The 18209-nt window shown below is 40.3% G+C and overlaps 1 protein-coding gene across 3 annotated transcripts in view; it reads right to left on the bottom strand.

Moving 5' to 3' along the window:
* ZNF385D (zinc finger protein 385D) overlaps window positions 1–18209 on the bottom strand; it is an 806057-nt gene that overhangs the window by 272502 nt on the left and 515346 nt on the right. The window contains exon 1 of one of the 3 annotated variants that reach the window (XM_014829851.3): window positions 6536–7066. The exons of 1 other annotated variant lie outside the window; for it this stretch is intronic. In XM_014829851.3, coding sequence (XP_014685337.1) covers window positions 6536–6557 — 22 coding nt within the window. In that variant the 5' untranslated portion in view covers window positions 6558–7066. Of the gene's footprint in view, window positions 1–5709; window positions 5840–6535; window positions 7067–18209 lie in introns of those variants that run through there. One more of the 3 variants, XM_070492981.1, reaches the window with a different exon arrangement.

Genomic DNA, 18209 nt, shown 5'->3' with positions numbered 1-18209 from the left:
GGATCATGTTTATTAAAGTACGTTTATATTCATTATTGCGTTTTTATCCTCAGAGCAATCTGCCACAAGCACTTTCCCTCATCAGCCGAATGCATGAATATGAAAAAGGTAAGTGTGAAGAACAATTTTACAAAAACCTTGCAAATAGGAGTCAAAATTATCTCCATTTTCTTCAGCCTTCACAAGTGGCAATCTTCAAAACTGGGGGCCTTCCCGGGCATTTTCAGCTACTTGTACACAGGGGGTTTTCTTGCCTGCCTCCACCTGTGGCAACAGAATGTTGTGATCAGGCGAATTGATACGATGCACACTTCTACCATCTTAGAGGATGATTTGAGGTGTTTTCAGACATTTTGGTCTTAATATTGGTCTTAATAGTCTATTGATTTGTCCCTCTTCTCTTGACACTGCAGGGTCCCATGAAGAGAGAAGGAAATGGAAACAGAAAAAAGATTGGGGAATTCCTTAGGTTTATTTCAAGATTTAATTCTTAAAGACTAGTCCTTTTACAGATTTAAAAAAAAAAAAAAAAGCAGCTAGTGTCTCAGGAGCAAAGCGGAGCTCACGTCTCTTGTCAACACACAGACACCAGCTTTCAGGGGGAACGGCAGCCTTAAAGGATCCACTGAGAAAGGGGCTCTCCTTCCTCTCTGGTCTCCAACAGCCATTCAATCTTGCACAATCAACACATGTTTGAAAGTGCCTGTGTGCCTGGCATGGAGCCGAGCAGGGTGCTGAGGATACAGATCAAACACCATTCATCCATTAGCAGAATTCTCAGCTGCCAAACCCACCCCAGCCACAGCCCCCATCTCCCACCAGGCACAATGGTGCTTTGGGGCAGACCGTGTTGGCTCAGAGCACCAATCCTGACTCTGCTGCCCATTTCCCTTCTGACCTTGGCCAGGTTACTTTTCTTTTTCCTCCCCACTTACAGAAATGTGATACTGCAAGTGGGCGAAAAAAGACAAAACTGGAAGGTTGATAAGGAGAAGGGGTTCAGGGCACCCGATCCAGTGTTCTGACAGAAGTTCATATGCATTTCAGGATTTGGAATCAAGAGGGTTTCGTAGAAATACCTTCAATTTTAAAGGCCGTGCAAACCTGGAGCTCACATCCAATGAAGGCCGACTTCCAGCTGCTTCATAATGATTTTAACGCTGCAACAGAGCAAAGCATCTTCCTATTTTCAACCCTAGCAATTTGGTTTAAGCATGATCTCAACCACTTTAAGCTTTGATATTTCTAGCCACCTCTTATGCTGTATTTTCTCTTAATGCCAGCAATCATGTGTGAAATTCTGTTGCAAAACTAATCTTTGTGGGAAATGATATGTAATGGTTTCTTTAAAGAGAGAGAGAGAGGGCAGCGACTATGACCTTTGTTGTTTTTTGACATGTTTTTCAGAGTGTAATACAAATGGAAACATCTCTTTCTCAAGGTCACAGAAACAGGTTTCTGCTTATCAAGCATTACTCCTTCTTAAGCAGGAAAAGCTTTGAAAATTATCCTTATGACTTGATTTCTAAAACCTCTAAGGTATATATTGGTTGTTAAACTTGAAAGCCAGCTGTGCTCAAAACACAGTTTTATATCCATCTTATTATTTCAATAATGTTTTACCTTGCAAATAATGTGAAAAGATTTAGGAATACATAAAAGATGTGAATGAAGAATAATATTTGGGTATTTATATAACAAAGTACTATTTGACAAGCCAGTGTGAAACATACACACACACACACACACACACACACACACACACACACTAGCCAACACATGTTGTCTTATCAAGGAAGGTTTCAGTCAAAAGCAGCTGTGACCAAATCTTCTGGAATGGAAGTCAGAAACCACTAATTTAAATTTTTCATTTGTTTTCTAGAACAATTATGCCACCCACAAAAAGCGTAACTTTGCAAGTCGTCATTATCTCATGAATTTTGGAACTTATCCCTTAAATAAACTCATCTCATTTCCATATAATTACAGCAACTAAGAAGGTCCTTTGGAAAAAAATACAAATTTTTAGCTCAAACTTTAAGGGTGCAATAAGGAATCCGTGTTACTGGCATATTGATCAAACTTGGTTCCTTCAAATAAAAACTTCATATGAATTTAAAGAGGATGGTCCTGAGGGAGAAATCTACGGTTTTTGAAGTTCTCTCAGATTTCTGCTTCCTGCATATGAGCCTTTCCAACAGTATTCACCGGCCACAGTGTCCATCCTAGTTATGCAGTAATTTACGGAACATCATTTCGATTCATTTGCAATAAAACATAATGGTAATGATTTCAAACTTTAAAAAGGGGGGATCTGGATTTACAAGTTCCTTCCTGAATGATTCTCTCCCCCTGTCAGCCGCAGGAAGACAGAAACACCTCCAGCGTGTTTAAAAGACTCTGGTGGACCTAATTCCCCATAACAGATCACTCAGTGCAAACTAATTAGGGCGAGTTAAATGTTTCCACTGAAAACATAAAAAAAGAGGAATGTTTTTCTCTGCTGCCTGCTGTTTTTTGCTCATTTCCTTCCTTATAACCTCGCCGCCTAACTGTTTTTCTAACATACTGCTTTAGAGGTGAAACTTGATGGTCCAGCCACAACCAAAAGTGTAAATGCTGACTTGAGAATGTTTTAAACATCCCAGGGGAAAAACAAAGTCCCTCCTATGACAATGTACAAACCTGTCTGTTATAGGCAGGGGAATAGGTTTCTGGCCTAGAATTTTCCTACCAGGTTTTTTTCTTCCAGCTGTTATATTAAAAGCTTCCTCAATCAAGTATTTCTTGTTATGATAGGAACTCCATTAAGTATTTTTCCTATTTTTCTTAGGCATTTTCAGAAAGACAGCTGATCCACAGTTAACCTAAGCTGAACCTGAGCGGCTCATTCACACTTTCTAAATTTTGCTTGCCTTTTCTCCAGGTTTAATTAATACGCCATTAATAGCAGCCTTGAGAGTGAGCCCTCCTATTTGTCTCTAAGTTCTGCTCATTTGTTTAAGGTGCATCAATTCTTTTTTCAGGAATATTCTCATGGAGCAAGCCCCAGCCCCACCTTGGCTCTAAGCTCACCATAGTCTCCATCTGGTTTCCTCGGGCCTGAAAACGTCCTGATCTTCGGCCACAGAGAATCTCCTCAGTGCCATCAGCCTCCCATTTTCTCTCCTGATGGCAAAGGGTTGAGGCATGGCACCTCTCTGGCCAAGCATGGACAGCTTGTGAGGTTGACATGACACTGGCAACAGTTCCCCATTCCAGCAGTGGAGAAATGTGTTGGGCCAGATGGAAAGGGGAAGATGATTCAGACATACGGTGCTTAGAGCTGGAGACAGTACATGGTTACAACCTTCTGCCAGGCTCTGAGAAATAGCTGGGAGGCACTCAAGCAAAGAGCCTGCCCTTCCCACCAGCACACTCCTCTTCACCAAACTGTAAGATGGCAGCTCAGGGCTGTTGTACTGACAACCACCCACTGCCTCTCTTCCTTAATCTGGGGCGAAATCTCCAAGCTGCCTTGCTTTTATTTCTGGATAAATTATTAACGGCTATTCATCCTTGGCAAATGTAATTTTGAACTATGTAAAATATTTATGGGGTGGAGAGGGTAACTTCCTAAGTATTTATTATTTCCCTTGCTTTTACAGTAAATCCCAATCAGGTTGCTGACTGGGATTTTCCTTGCTTCCCTCTCCCACGTGAACCTTATTTTTAACTCCAAGTAATGAATGCAGGATCAATAGAATAAGTAACAAAAGTATCCACGGTGACTGAACAGCAAACTCTTAAATCACTGCGCAGTAAGTGCAAATGAACAATTATTGAAAACACTGCACTAAAATTTCAATAGGAGATAAGAGTGAGGCTTAAGTCATTAAAAGGGTCCATTAGTCTTGTAAGTCTGAGACAGCACACTCAAAACATGAGCTATGCTTGAGAACTGGAAATATTACATATTCCACCAACTTGCACGCACACAACTGACTCCAACTGAGCAAGGACATGGTCCAATTGTCCAGTCCCTAAGGGGAAGGAGGCATACAGAGAAGCAGAGAGGCTGAGCCTTGATTCTTCAGTTATATTTGACAGGGAGGTGGGTGTGCAACACTGACAAATTAGATTATTTATAAGGGAGTAAATATGCCGCTTGCATATCAATTCGCCCAGTGTTACAGCATCACCATGCTCTCCATCACTCCCCGCTGGGGATGCAAATAAAAGACTTCTGTCACTTCTACCCCATTCCCACAAATCACCAGAAGAGCCCAAGAATGCAGCCCTGCTTTCCCTTTGTCCCTGTTCTCCCTGACTTCATAAACCATTTGCAGTTCCAAAACGGAGAAAGTAACGGGCAACCAAATTGCAAAGTGAAAGCACTGGTTTGAAAAATCACCTGAAATAGCTAAAATTTTGGACACACACACACACGCATGCACACACACACATAAATATACGCACTCATAAATATACTTACATACATACATAGTCTTAGGGATTTGCAAACATTAGAATGCTATAGAATCTTAACATGCCCGGGTTGTATTGCTCAATTTTTCTTGCCCTAGCTCTTGTACCATGCATTTCATTAGAGACAGGTGGGAGCCCAGAGTTCTGGGTGTCTAACAGCTTGAGTGAGGGGCCACATAACATAACCTGAAAGAAACGGCGTTCCTGAATACATACGATTTCCTTCGTGAACAGAAAAACACATATGATGCTGGAATCACGGTAAGATTGAACCACGCTCACGACAGAGAGGGCAACTTTAGCCTTGTCTTTCAAAGAGTATAGCTTCATCTGAAGTAGGACATCACATTTCATTTTGTACTATTAAAACTTGCATTACACAGTGAAACTAATTGTCCTGTGGGTCACTCTGTTTTCCCAGACGGCTGGATGAGCATACAGTTAATAACGTGAGCAAGCCTAGCGAACAATTCCTCCAATAGCCACATGATAATCCAGTACAGCATGGATGGCCTCTGACCAGTACTTTTAGACTATACCACGACTCTGGGTAACGCTGCTTCCCCACCACAATCACATAGGGAGTTGTTGCAAGAGGCCGAAAACTTAAACTACAATTATAATCTACTTGCCATTTCTCATATATCATTACAGAAGCAGGAATTTTATTTTGCCCAAAAGACATATTATCTTTACCAGCTTTTCCATTTATCAAAAATATATTCACAATAAATACTTGCTATTTTATTAATGGCCAATAAACAAGACTACCACCTCCATTACTATGCCCTGGAAAGAGGTGTTAACTCCGGATTCTGTTTAAATTTGGCTAGGAAATGAGAATCGTTCTTCCCAATCAATTTCAGTATTTAAGACTTCTTTTCCAATATGACACAAATTATAGGGAAATCAAAACTGCTGTCAAGACAACTACAGGCGTTCGGATTTGCAACTTGGGCTCCTTCCACACTTTCGCAAATGTTTCAAAGGCTCAAGAAAACAAAACAAAGCAAATAGTACACACAGAAGTAAATACCCAAGAAGCTAATACTGCCCACTGCAAGTTTATCTAAATGAATCGTTAGTCTGAAAAATGACTCTAGACTTCAGATTTAAAGCAAACCAAGAAATCACCCAGAGCATTTGCATCTTGGAATCCTTCCCACGCCGCTCGCCAGTTGCTCTCACAAACGTTTTAGTATCAGATAGATGCCCTTAGATGACGACGCGGGATGAACTTACAGAAGGAAAGCATAACTTCAGGGAGGAGGAAAGGATATTCGGTCCTAATCCTTGGCTGCTTCCTATTTACTGAAGGGGTTTTGCCCTCTCTCCTAGCAGTAAGTTGCAGCGTTACCCTGTGAATGTACAGCTCCCAGCCGGCTCGCAGCGCTCCACTGATAGCCCAGATCTGAGCCTCAGCATGTTTTCTGGAAATGCACGCAGCTCAGCTGAAAACCTTAGGGAGGTTTCCACCGTGGCACACAATAAACTGCACAAATATTTAACAGCTCCGGGACCTCTAAGGGTTTAAAATAATATGCATTTTGTGCTAGGCTGCTGCTAGATGGGAAACTGGGATGGTATGGAGTGTGCTCAGCTGCTTAACTACTGCACACCAAAGAATGTTTTCCCATTCCGCCTCAGAATTCGGGAAAAACCAAAATGCTTAATAAAACATTGACATTGACTAAGCTTTCACAGCATCAGTAGTCTAGGAACTTTCTTTTACATTCCATTAAGTTAGCCCATTACTTCCCACGCATCATATCTCCTTCTTCACCTAGCTAAAAAAGCCAACTTCATGCAGACGAATCAAGGCAAAGTTTATCCACCCCCACCCCTGTCTCTTTTCTTTTCCAACTTAAACTCATCCATGACTAATAAATAGCCCCAACTGTGGCACAAAGCAAGCTTCGAAGGCTCCACCAGCTTGGTCCTCCAGTAGCCAACTGGAGGTGGGTTTAATGTAATATATTCTCGCGGCTTAAAGATTTTGTAAAGGGCTTGTCTGCACTGATGAAGAGCTGGGCACCCCCAGAATTACATCATCAGAGTTAACACTCACCAAAATACATTATGTTTCTCATTAATCAGACAGCTGGAACCCCACCGCGACGTCTTCAGCATCAGCTCGCACCCAAGGCTGACACGCAGAGCAGAGCCGTTTCATGCTACATTCGGTGGAAATGTCCCCGGCGTGGAGAGCAGCGAGCGCCGAGCGTGCCTCCCCCGCGGGATGAGCGCCTTGCAGGCTGCCTTTCCCGGGCTACGATCCCCGGCGGCAGGAGCGTGCGCTCGGGCTGCCTGCTGCACTGCCCATCCTTACTGTAATCCGACTCCTCCTTGCGATGTCCTTGCCGCGCCTGTGACATCAGGACTGAGAGTACTACAAACAGACACCCCCACCCCACCCTACCCCACCCCCGGTTAGCAGCGGCTCCATGAGGTGCTCCGATTGCCTGCCTGGACCAACCATGGTTCTCGGGAAGCTTTGACGAACCCGGAGACCTGGGAGGGGGCGGAGTGAGGGGCGCGAGAGGCTCTCTTAAAGAGAGAAGGGTCTCTGGATCCACATAGACTCGCACAGGGGAAATTCACCAAGGTGCGGGAGGGGACGTGGTTAAGGCGAGTTCTGCCATTAACGTGTAATTAGACACACTATTATCCCGCCCCTCCGGTGAATGTCGTTCTCCTCGCCAAAATTTAGCCTCCTCTCCCAAGTTAAAAAGGCAGTGGGAAAAGGATTGGCGCTCTGTGCCTGCATTCTCTTTGCTGTGGGCTTTAGGGTTTGTTGTTTGTGATGTTTATACCTAAAAGGAATAAAAGATTCAAGGGACCATTACTAGGGTAGTAGAGGATTTCACTTAAAAGTGATCAGATCACAGAAACTCAGTAGTTGGTGGACAGTTATTTTTATTTTTTGAGTATTTTCTGAGCTAGGTTGATTGAGAAATGTAAAGAAAAATAACTGGTGATAAAAATCACCTCCCAGTTTTACGAGATCACATTTGCTGTCTCCCTTAGTAGGTAGCAGAAGGGACACTGAAGCTGAACTGATCTTTGACCCCTGAAGGGGAGAGAGATTTTAGCCTGAAACACAACCAAGATTGTGTCATGACTTTGGTCACCAGTATAATATAGATACACACACACACACACATACGCATGCTCACACGCCCATTAAATTTGAGATGAACAGTCAAGAAAGACAAAGCTTAGCCAAGCCTCTGGCTCCTCCAATAGCCTAATGAATTGCAGTCCTTATCTTACATAGAAAAGGATGTTAGGAAGAAACCCCTGAAAGCTGTGCTGATTAATACTTAAATGCTCAGCATGGAAAATAAACCCACAGAGCAAGTTCCGTTCCCTAAAGACTTAGCACTTTGGGACCCAACTTACCTACTGGACCATTCAGACTTAAAAATTTCTAGAAAAATCTGTGAAATTAAGAACTGAAGATAAAGACAGAACTGCAGCCTATGGAAGGAAGCAATTGATATATTTTTAATACGGGTTTTTATAAGCCATGGTAGCAAATATTTCTACACGCTGATATTAAAATATTCAGTGGGCTTTCCTTGCGCAATTCTATATCTGTTAACGCATATTGGAACTGGGGGCGGGGGGGCTGAAGCTCATAATATCAGCTTGCCATGCAATCTTGCAAAAATGCTTAACCCCCCATTTCTTATCTGTGAAAAAGTACGGTGACCAATATCCTCTCTCGCAATGGATTATAAAGAATTTAATGAATGCGACTAGGTAATCATATATAAATCAAAACTATTTCTGTGAGTCTTAGGATGAATCTAGTGACGTTCTTGTAGAAATATTCTTCATTTAAAGCAACTTGGAGGAAGAGTTTAAACAGTAAAGAATATTTACTTTTTTCCTCCTTTTTTAAATTAAAAATAAAAAGAATGTTACAGGAAAATCCTGAAGAAAACACGCAAGTGTTTTTCCTTTTGGACAGATGGAAATCATCCAAAAGTACAATTAATGGCCCTTCCCTCAGGCAAAAGAACCATCTGTGATGCAGCTTATTCATGAGGCTCATCAGATGTCTTGACCTCCTACAGGGGCTAGGGGGCACTGTAGTTTAATGTTAGAGTTTTTGGTCCTTTTGAGTTCCTGTAGTTAGCAGATGCAGACCTTGAGAGTTGAGGTTAAAACAGGAGATTTAAGACGCTCAAGGACTGTCTTAATAATTAATAACACGCTTGAATTTGCATGGCATTTTGCAGTAACAAGCTACGTTCACTCATGTCCTCTTCTTACTCACTAACAGAGATAGAAAGGTGGACATTATCCATGTCACAAATCAAGAACTTACGGCTGAGAAATGTTAAGCAACTTTCTCAATGATGCGGTCAGGAAAGCAGTGGCCTTACTATTTGTATGTTGAATTGGTGTTAAAGTCCCCTGCAGATGTCTTTATTCAAAGACATAAATTATAAATTTCCCAATTATAATGGCTCAGGTAAAGGTCTTCCCCAATCAAATTATGTCACTGAATGTTCCACAAAAAAAAAATATGTCTATATGGTCATGAATATATAGGCAGAGAATATTCGGTAAGAGAACATTCCAACCTCTGCCTGGTCTGTAGAGGATTATGCCCGAAAGAACAGCATGTAGCCTCTTAAAGAGCATGGCATCTAGAAGCAACTGAGTGTTACACCCATACGATGGAATTCTGTTCAACCAAAAAAAGGAAGGTGTCTGCTGTATTTAAAGCTATGCCCCACCCTCCTTCAATTAAGGGATATCTGGAATGTCAAGGCCCCAGATACAAACGCTGCTTATTTCTGGATGGAAAGCAAGTGATTTTTATTTTAATTTTACATTTTTATTGTTTCTGCTAAAATTACTTTATTTGTATATATTATATTTATAAAGGGAAAAAAATGCAACTATTTTTATTTTCAAACAGAATAACACCCAAAGAAATGCACAGATGATGTTGGCCAGACATGGTTTGTGGACATACCAGCTGTGCCTGAGAGATGCTCCCACATATGACCTCCAGGAGAAGACCCAGCAGCTTCCAGGGAAAGACACAGTTCACACCTCTGACCTTTATCCATCTCCAAGAAGGTCTGAGAAGCTGAGAGATTCTGAGAGGGAATCATGTCACTACTTGTCATATAGAAATATACCTTTCCCTATTAAAAGAAAGGATGCTCTAAAAGCAGTTACATATTTGAAGCAAAAACATTATGGTAAGATGAGAATTTTCTCTCTGCTCGAATGTCCAGATAGGTACCCGCTGAATGCCTCATCTCCTTCAGGTCTGGCTCAAAGGTTGGTCAGTGTAGTCATTCCTGCTTTCCCTTTTCACAGCTTCAGATTGCCTTTGTCCCCCTCCTGGCATTCCCTGGCCTCCATCCCTCCCTTTTTATTCTCTGTAGCAGTTATCACCATCTGACACACAACTGCCGACATCTGTTTATTCTGATCTCTCTTCTCTGGAATGTAATCTTCTTGAGGGCAGGAATTTCTGTTTGTTGTTCACTGCTGTACCCACAGTGCTTATAAGGGCATCTAACATTTGTTCCTTCTCAATAAATATTTGTGAATGAATGCATGAACATACTGAGTACAACCGTATTGTGTGTAAAACATCATACTTTTCTATGTGCCTGCAGTCAGTTCTTTGAGGTTGATGGTGTTTTATGCAAAGTGTTTGCACAAATCGAATTTGTCCATGCTTAGCAGCAGCTGTTCTTAAATTCCATGCAATACAGATGCCAGGTGGTACTGCAGGCCACAGTCTGTGCGCTTGCTGGTCCTCTCAAGTTCTCACAGCCGAACGCAGCAGTAATTTAGCACTGAGTTAGCACAGCCCAGTGTGTCTTCCACTGCCTTCCCCGGAGCCTTAGTTTAGTCCACTTTCATCCCTTACCCATATTGCAGCAATAAAATTTTATCCAATGTTCCTGACTCCAGGCTTGCCCGAGTCCAGTCCATTCTCCATATTAGATCCATTATTATCTTTTTTTAAACAGATATGATCAAGTCACTACCTTGCTCAATACTCTTTACTGTCTCTCTGTTTCACCCACCAGGGTATATAAGGCTTTTCACAACCAGGCCCCTGATTACTCCTCCCTTTGTAAATGCTTTATCCTTTACACTCTTCACTCCAGTCCTGTTGCATGACTACAGTTCCCCTAGAGGCTATATTCTCTCTTACCAGCTCTCTTTACCTTGACAATTCCTATTCAACCTTCCGGTCTCTGTTCAAGTATTCTTTCTGCTGAGAACACTTTCCTAACCTCAAGACTGAATGAGGGGCTGCTCTTATTTTTTTCACAGAACGCACTAGACTGATTCCTATTCCAGCGTTTAAACATAGTGTGGGAATTTCCCTTGACTTGTCTGTCTCTCAAATGAAAGAGGATGCTCTTTTTTTAATCTCCATGACATAATACAAATCAGTACTTAATGAATGAATTCATTTTTATCTATTCATTCATTCAATATTCGTTGAATAAATTCAATATCTTTTGAATGCCTACTTTGCGCCATACATCGTTCTACGTACTGGATAAAGATACTGCAGAAAGTGCAAAGGACAATAGGGGACATTCCTGAGGGGAAACTGAGAAGAGCAAAAAGGCCAAGGAGCTGGAGCTGAGTAGGTTCTGAAGAGCATATTAAGAGTTGAAGTCGAATAGGTCACATGGAGCCTAATTCAGTAGGACTTTGTAGGTCATATTATAAGGACTTTGATTTTTATTCTGACTTATGTAGGATGCCTTTGGAAAAACATGATTTGACATATTTTAATGGGTTAGCTATGGCTGATGCATGGAGAATGGATAAAAGGGAGCAAGAGAAGAGGCAAGGTGACCATTTAGGAAGACTTCGTATCTAGCAAAGAGATGATGGCTTGGACCAGGATAGGAGCAGGAGAGGTGGCAAAAAGTGGTCAGAGTCTATACATCTGTCAAAATGGGTCAATAGGATTTCCTGATGGGTTGGATAGGCCATGAAAGAGAAGAGAAGAGTAATGGATTACTTAAGATTTGGGGAGTGAGCAATTGAAAGGATGGAATTTCCACTAACTGATATGAAGACGACTGTGGAATAACATGTTTGGGGGGGGTTAGGTGATAGTCAATGGGGGCGTATTTATTTTGAGTTTCTTATTATATATTCAAGTGGAAATATTCCATAACAGTCTGGTGTGTGGATCTGTGGTTCAAGGGAGATGTTTGAGCTTCATATTTAAATTAGGAAGTCATCATTTTATAGATTGTAATTAAATCCATGAGACCGGATGATATCTCCAAGGGAATATAGATGGAAAAGGAGAAGAGGGTCAACACTGAGCCCTGAGGCATTATAAGAGCAAGAGGCCAAGTATGTGGGTATTTGGTGATTGAATATTTGTTGAAAGCATAATAATCTGTTGAATGAATATTTGTTCACATATGAATGATATTTGATGGAAGGCTATTTATTTTAAGCCTGAGTTGGCCTCCATCTAATATACCACCACCCAATGTCAACACAGTTTGAAAAGTGGAGAAATAGGTAATTTGTCTATATGAGAACAAAGGCCTAGTTTAACTGATCTGTGCAGTATTTTGATCAGGAAGTTTTTAGATTGTGTAGACATAACTACAAACTCATAAATCATTTTTATTCCTAGATTCTCATTTGATGTTTCCATTGAAATTAAATGCCTAGGAACCTTAGTCTGGAAAATTAATTGCCTAAAGAAAAGAAGTGATAATATTCTGATAGGAATAATATAGTATTCATAAATACTATAATGTTCCAAAATTCTACCTATCTGAATTTCCCTGACTTTGGAGACATTCAATAAATCCCTTCTATATGTGGTCCTATCTATTCTGATAGTCGGTTAATAGGAGTTCTTTTACAATATTTAGTAACTAGCATGGAGAGCACTCTTAGCATTCTTACCTTAGAGCTGCTATGCCTTAGGCATGTTTACTTACTCAAAAAATAGTTACTGGGGGTCGGGCCCCATAGTGTAGTGGTTAAGTTCAGCATGCTCCACTTCAGTGGCCTGGGTTCATGGGCAGTTCCCAGGTGCGGACCTACACCACTCATCAGCCATGCTGTGGTGTTGACCTGTATATAAAGTGGAGGAAGACTGGCACAGATGTTAGTTCAGGGCTAATCTTCCTCAAGCAAAAAAAAGAGGAAGATTGGCAACAAACGTTGGCTCAAGGCTACTCTTCCTCAGCAAAAAATAAATAAATAATAAATAAATAAATAAATAAAAATTTACTGGCTACTCATATGCCATGACCTGGGTCATAGGTGCTGAGGGTACACTGATGAAATTACAGAAATCTCTGTCTACATGGAGCTTACATTCTAGGAGTTTCCATATTTTAACCTATCCAGTAGTATTCCCTTCCACCTTTCTGTCACGCAGAGAAAGGACTTAAACATCCTTCGTCTCATTCATTCATTGGTTACTTGGTTACAGTTTATCACTTCTTTACTCTCAATAGGATAGACATGAGGCAGGGGGCATATCTACCATGTGCATGCTTTATCCAGTGACTCAAACAGCGTCTAAACAATAGGAGGCATACAATAAAGATTTGTTGAGTGAATAAATATCTCAAAAGTTTTCTACTTCGAAATGACGTTCCATCCTGATCCTACTGAGAATATAGTTATATTCTACCAGGAATGCCCTTCTCTATTCCCCTTCATTTGTCTAGATGGTTATATTCACCACCCAAAACTGCTCAGAGATTTTGTTTACTAAGAAGTCTCCCTGGGCTTACGTGTGATTCATTTGCTCCCCTAATGAGCTACCAAACATTCTTTGCATAATTCTACTACAATATTTATCAGATTGCTTTTCAATAATCTGCCCAGTTATCAATATCCCCCAAGTAGAATGAGGCTCTTTGGAGTCATGGAAAAAGTTAGATAAATATTATTTCCTTGAATGTTTTAACATACCCCAGAATGTAGCATAAATCCATGCCCGGGACATGGTATATTGGGTTAGTGACTGGAACATGCCATTAACATCAGACATTTCCCATGATTTAGGAAGCAACACACTTCGCTATGGCTGGAGACAAGTATCAGCATTACCCTGACAAAAAGGAGACATCAAGAGCAATCTTAGGGTATAGAGAGAATCCCAAAGCTCTGAGGAAAGGCCAGCCAGGAACCAGATCAGCTGTTAAGCAAAAGTCAGATTAGAAATTTTGTGGGTGGAGTCGGTCAGGAGGCCAATATGGAAGCCAAGTACCAGAGTCAAGAAGGGAGTTTAGGCAAAGAGTGGTGCAGGAAAAGCTAATCAAACCCCTGGCTGCTCTTATAGGCAGCTTTTATTAGTACATTGGCCCTGATTGATTGATAGTCCTGATTCCCTTTTAATGGGAAGCTTCACAAGCTTCCTTTCTGAAGGCACTCAGATGATCTCCCTCCCATGCCTCGCTGTCTTCTTCCTTTTTTTCCCCCAAAGCCCTTCAGGAACTTACTCAAATTTTTATCTGTGTTTTTATAAGGCTGACTGAGCTCTTGCTTTATATCTATGTAAACATTGTCTCCAGAAGTTGATCGACACCACATCATAAGTTTGGTTACCCCAGACCACCTAGTTTGGAACCTTCTTCATTGGAAGTTAAGTTGTTATAACTATTAACATCACTGGCCAAAGGGCAAAAAAGAAGTAGAGATCCTATATAACAAGGCACTGAACTGTGGTGTTTGAGCTACAATCCTGCTCCTCAAAGCAATTGATCTTATTTAAGGACATGAAGCATATATCCAAAAATATAAGTAAAAATAAAGATAATATAAAGTAAATGACAAATAACCTATCATATGTATGTAAGGGTTTGGTAAAAGATGAAATTATGATGGTTTCAGGCAAATCTGGAAAGCTGCAGGGATGAGGTAAAACTCAAGCTTGATCTTTAATATTGGCCCCAATTGATAACACGCTGAAAAAGTTGGCAAAAGACATAAAACAAAGATGGGATTGGGCATGACATATCTAGGAGACAAAGAACAAATTAGAGTATTAAAGAGCAAGTTTCAGAAAAGATTTTCATGCAAAGTTGGAGAGGAAAACACAGAGTCTATATTAGATGTGATGTCACATTCCAGGTTAAAGGGTTTGAATTTTATTTGACACCTAACGCGGGAAGTGTTTGCTGAATGAATATATGAATGAACCTGAAAGTGTTTCCAAGGACGGAAATGTAATAATATGGCTCAAAAGATATGTGGTGACACAATAACATGAGTTAAAACATCTTGTCTGGCAGATTGAAAGATCTTATACACTCCAGAGGTTTCCAATTTTTCTTAAAATAAAATTCATTTATGGTTCCTGGGCAGCAATTTGAGAATCAGCCCTCTTCCTACCCAGCCTCACAACAAATGTGCTTGCAGACAAAATGGAAGAAGAAAACAGCAGCATATTGAATTTCTTCTTTTGCTTTAAAAAAAAGATCCTTCAGGATAAATTGAGTACAGCTCTAGTAAATTTGGATGCTTTAGGTCATGGACATTCCATTTTTATATATACTGTGATAATAACTATACAGAGTGAGCAGAGAGACAGTACAACAGTGCCCCAATGTTGCAAGAATTCACAATGTAATTGAAAGTGTTTCCAAGTGTGCATAATTCTGTGCCTCCAGTCAAACACAGTAGATGGGAATTTGTTTGGGCTTCTTCTGTCAAAACGTCTAAAACACATAAAGGAAATGTGTAAACGGAAAACAAAACATTACATTTTCAACATTCTTTTAATTATATCTCAATTTCAATCTTGGCTTTGCTCAAAATAATAATAATCCTCAGGGTTCATCTCTGATCCTTTTGGTGGATAAAATGACCGAATGTGATTTTTACCCTTGACTCAAAAGTGTCAGTTCTGGAAATCTACAGTATTTGTCACCATGAATACCATTTAACTGCAGCAATACCCAAAGGAACTCTGCACAGCCACACGTGAATACGACTGGAGGAACTTAATTAATCTTGCTGTCACTTCCATGATGCTTTTCATTAGTTTGGCTACTATCTGATCCACTGGCCTTCTCTGTATTGGAAATGGCTACCCACAGCCTCTTGTAAAAGCATTTTGGAAAGGTAAACAAAGACTCACCTTTGTGGGAGGGAGTTTTTATGCAGATAGACATTATTACTGCTACTCTAGTAGGGAGGTAACCTTCACATTTCATATTTAAGATTATAAAATCACAAGAAATATGAATATCTAGTCTGTCCCCAACTGAGAAACTGCTTTAAAATCTGTATACAAATTATGTATTTGAAATGAAAGGTCATACTTTTCTTTATATTCTTTTCATGAATACTGATTCTTAGTGCATTATTGTGGACTGTTCTGGCTAAATATAGAATATAATTCGTAGGAAATCTAGACTTTTTCACTGATCTCTGTTAAGTGGATTAGATTAAAGTTGGATTCAACTGGTAGAATAAAGCAAGTGATAATTCAGTGATAGTAACAGTCCTTTCTGTGAGTCATATTTTTGAAAGATTGGTTTAATATGTGTATAGTTTAAGTATAATTTTATTTATATACATTCTTTTTTGCATTCTTTTTTCAATGCTGACCATAATTTAATTTACTAAAAAACAAACTAGAATGATTTTATAAAATGTCATCACATTTTAACTATATGAAAGTCAATTCATACCTGTGGAATAGCCATGGCGAACTAGAAAAGGAACTCACCAACAGCTCAACATATGTGGTGGGCTCTGATAAAGAATTACAAAAGTAATGTGGGCTCTTTCTTCATGTATGGAAGCCAGCCTCCAAAATAGTCCCCAGTGATTCTCGTTTCTTAGTAGTCACACTCTTGTGTAGTCCACTCCCACTTTGGATAGGGCTGACCTGTGTAACTAATAGGACCTTGTTGAAATGACCACGTGTGGCTTTCAAGATTAGGTCATAAAAGGCAAAATGGCTTCTGTTTCTCTCTGTTGGATCACACGCTTTAGAAGGGAGTTGCCATGCTCTGAGGACATCAAGAAACCCTATGAAGAGGTACACATGGCGAGGAACTGAGACTTCCAGCCAACATCCAGCATCAACTTGCCAGGCAAGTGAGTAAGCCATCTTGGAAGTGGATCCTTCACCTTGGGGCCAGGCTTCAGATACCTGCAGCCACGGCCAACATTTTAAATGTAACTCATGCGACACTGCAAGTCAGAACCATCCAACTGATAAACTCCCAAATTCCTGACCCACAGCAACTGTTGAAGTGATAAACTGGTGAAATGATAAACATTTATTGCTGTTTTAACCTTCTAAGTCTGGGGTAGGTTTTTTTAACGTATCATGGATAACTAACGCATCATGGACCTTTATAGCCTAGTTGTAACAATGAGACTTCTGTATAATATTAATTAAAATTATGACAATGTGCTCTAGAGCTTGGCTTAGATAAAGATAGATAAAGGGCCTTGAAGAGGTAAGTATCCCTTTGGGTCTTAGTTTCTTAATACACAGAATGATGATGTGGGAATGAACGAGGGTTGCCAATGCAAGAGCCTATAGAGACAAGGGAAGTAAGACAGCTGCATAGGGTAAGTGAGATGTATGCATAGAGAGTGTTAGAGACTTTGGAGGACTGAAGAGTGTGTGTCAACTATCAACGGAGTGCCTGTTACTTAACTTCGATGGACAGTATGCTATGAGGGAATGCGAACCCAATGTTGCCAGATTCTTCCATTTTTTTCCCCAGTTTTTACTTTCTATGACTAAAACATTATCCATTTGATAAAAACTTTCCTGTATGTTCAGTCAGAAGCCATGGTGGTTTAAAATTGTGATTGAAAGCATTTTTCTCCTCTTTTTTTGCATTTTCTCATATCTTCAGGATTTTATTCAAGGATCTCTGCTATCGTATTCAGCTGTCCCATCTGCTCTTTCCTTCCATTACTCTCTCTCCCCTTCTCTCTCTATCTCACAATCAAACTTCTATCAACACATATTCCTCCCTGCCTGTTATCATGCTCTCCCATTAGCCTATCAGGTCCTTCCTCAAACTTTTTTAACCTGTTGAAATGCTGTTCATCCTGATGGCTTATTTTATTTTTGGTTTATAGGAGAAATTTATTTGAAGAAATATTGTAATATAGAAAACTACATAAAGTCTTCATTTCCACTCATACAGTGGTAGATTTGATATAATGCATAATAAAAAACTTTTAAAATCCAGAATGCACAAAGTACTGCCCGGTTTGATCACTAGGTCATTAGTCGATGACCATCAAGGATGAGCCTTCTCTGGAAGGCTTTTCTTGATTGCACAGTCATAATTAGTGACTCTTTTCTTACCTCTCAAGAGTAATGTTCTTTATTCCTTGAGTCCTACAAGGAGTGTCTCCCTGTTTCTGTTGTGAAATCTCATTTGGCAAAATTAATATGTCCCATTTATTCTCTTGTCACTGAGCATTTTAAAATGCCTGTCTGTGATGCACCACCCCAGTTTCTCTAAAACAACAGAGTTGTTGCTCGACTGCTAGGAGTGCTGGAGACAGAAGGCTTTCAACTGCCAACCACATTTTCTATTCTCCCAGCTTCTGGGAGCTGCATTGCTACAGTTTTGCCCCTTTGTGGTGGACCACATCCCATGATCAATGTGGAAGTAAAAAGGCTTGGCCATCTTACACCAATTTCAGACAATTTGGTCAAGTTTGGCCATTCAAGCACTAGAGCATCTAAATCTGTTGTTGGACAT

This window comes from Equus asinus, chromosome 21 (genome assembly GCF_041296235.1).
Source record: "Equus asinus isolate D_3611 breed Donkey chromosome 21, EquAss-T2T_v2, whole genome shotgun sequence".
NCBI classification, from domain to species: Eukaryota; Metazoa; Chordata; class Mammalia; order Perissodactyla; family Equidae; genus Equus; species Equus asinus.
The sequence above is the reverse complement of the archived record's forward strand: the minus strand, read 5'-3'. Positions and strand labels throughout refer to the sequence as shown.